A 1234-nucleotide genomic window follows, 5' to 3' on the forward strand; every position below is an offset into this window, starting at 1 on the left:
GAGGCTCCAGCTTAACGGTATTTGGAGGTCAGCACGGTGCTCACGGAAGCCAGGAACTTGTCCAGGGAGGCGTGCACCGCAGGGGTGAAGTCGGCCGGGTGGTGGGCGGCCAGGGTCACCAGCAGGCAGTGGCTCAGGAGCTGTGCAGAGACAAGGCTCAGAGGGGCCGAGGGCCCGCAGCCCCAGCCTGCGCCACACCTCCCGCAACCCGCGGGGTGCTCTGCCCTGCGAGGAAGGCGTGATCTCGCCCCTCGACCCAAATGGCTCCCGGCCGGCAACTCACCTTGAAGTTGACCGGGTCCACCCGAAGCTTGTGCGCGTGCAGGTCGCTCAGTGCGGACAGCGCGTTGGGCATGTCGTCCACGTGCGCCACGGCGTTGGACAGCGCGTCGGCCACCTTCTTGCCGTGGCCCTTGACCTGGGCAGAGCCGTGGCTCAGGTCGAAGTGGGGGAAGTAGGTCTTGGTGGTGGGGAAGGACAGGAACATCCTGCGGAGAGAGGCGGAGTAGGGGGTGGGGTTCGGGTCCCGCGCCAGGACGGTGGGGGTGGCCGGTGGGTCGGGGCGGGTGAGGAGCCCGGGTCGGAGCAGGGGAGGGAGCCTCACCTCTCCAGGGCCTCGGCGCCATAATCGCCAGCGTGGCCGCCGACCTTACCCCAGGCGGTCTTGACGTTGGTCTTGTCGGCAGGAGACAGCACCATGGTGGGTTCTTTCTGGGACTGTGTGGACCAGAAGAGTGCAGGGCCGCCAGCGCGCCAGGGTTTATGCTCGGGGCGCGGGGACACGCCCGGCCGCGCGGCGCTCATTGGCTGGCGCGGAGCCCTGGGCGCGGCCTGGACCGCAGGGAAGTCCAGGGCAGGGCCGGCGCGGGGCGGGCGGGCGGCTGGCTTGGCCTCCCCAGGGGGGCGCTCGCGGGGCGGGGCGGGGGCCAGGAGGTCTCCGCCTTCCACCCAACGCTCCACTCCCGCCCATCCCGCTGGCCCGAAGCGGGGCGGTGGCCGGCCCGTCGGAGTCGCGCGCTGTGGGCTCTTCCACCCCGGCGTTCAGCGCCACCTTTTCCTTTCGGGAGTGCAAGCGTCCCGAGTGAGGCGGAAGTCAGCCCGCAGCCCTGCCCTGGCCTGACACGCGCTGGATGCGCGTCAACACCGGCGGGGCCAGTGAACACACTCGGCGTCCTGGAGTGCGAGCGGGGAGGCTTCGCCCAATCCCAGAGGAGAGGGATGCGCGCACCCGGAC

At 70.9% G+C, this 1234-nt stretch overlaps 1 protein-coding gene across 1 annotated transcript; it reads right to left on the reverse strand.

The window, feature by feature from the left end:
- LOC108299244 (hemoglobin subunit alpha) lies at nucleotides 1-768 on the reverse strand. Its single transcript, XM_017521561.2, has 3 exons — nucleotides 605-768; nucleotides 284-488; nucleotides 1-140 (listed from the first exon to the last, which is right to left on the reverse strand). The coding sequence occupies exons 1-3, from the start codon at nucleotides 697-699 to the stop codon at nucleotides 12-14; spliced, it is 429 nt and encodes a 142-aa protein (XP_017377050.2). The 5' UTR covers nucleotides 700-768; the 3' UTR covers nucleotides 1-11.
- Between the last annotated feature and the right edge of the window lie 466 nt (nucleotides 769-1234).

This window comes from Cebus imitator, unplaced genomic scaffold (assembly GCF_001604975.1).
Source record: "Cebus imitator isolate Cc_AM_T3 unplaced genomic scaffold, Cebus_imitator-1.0 Scaffold3385, whole genome shotgun sequence".
NCBI classification, from domain to species: domain Eukaryota; kingdom Metazoa; phylum Chordata; class Mammalia; order Primates; family Cebidae; genus Cebus; species Cebus imitator.

Coding starts and splice junctions, on each gene's coding strand:
- LOC108299244 (XM_017521561.2), bottom strand. CDS start 699: ATGGTGCTGTCTCCTGCCGACAAGACCAACGTCAAGACCGCCTGGGGT. Junction 489..604: donor GGCGCCGAGGCCCTGGAGAG/GTGAGGCTCCCT, acceptor CTCTCTCCGCAG/GATGTTCCTGTCCTTCCCCA. Junction 141..283: donor TGGACCCGGTCAACTTCAAG/GTGAGTTGCCGG, acceptor GTCTCTGCACAG/CTCCTGAGCCACTGCCTGCT.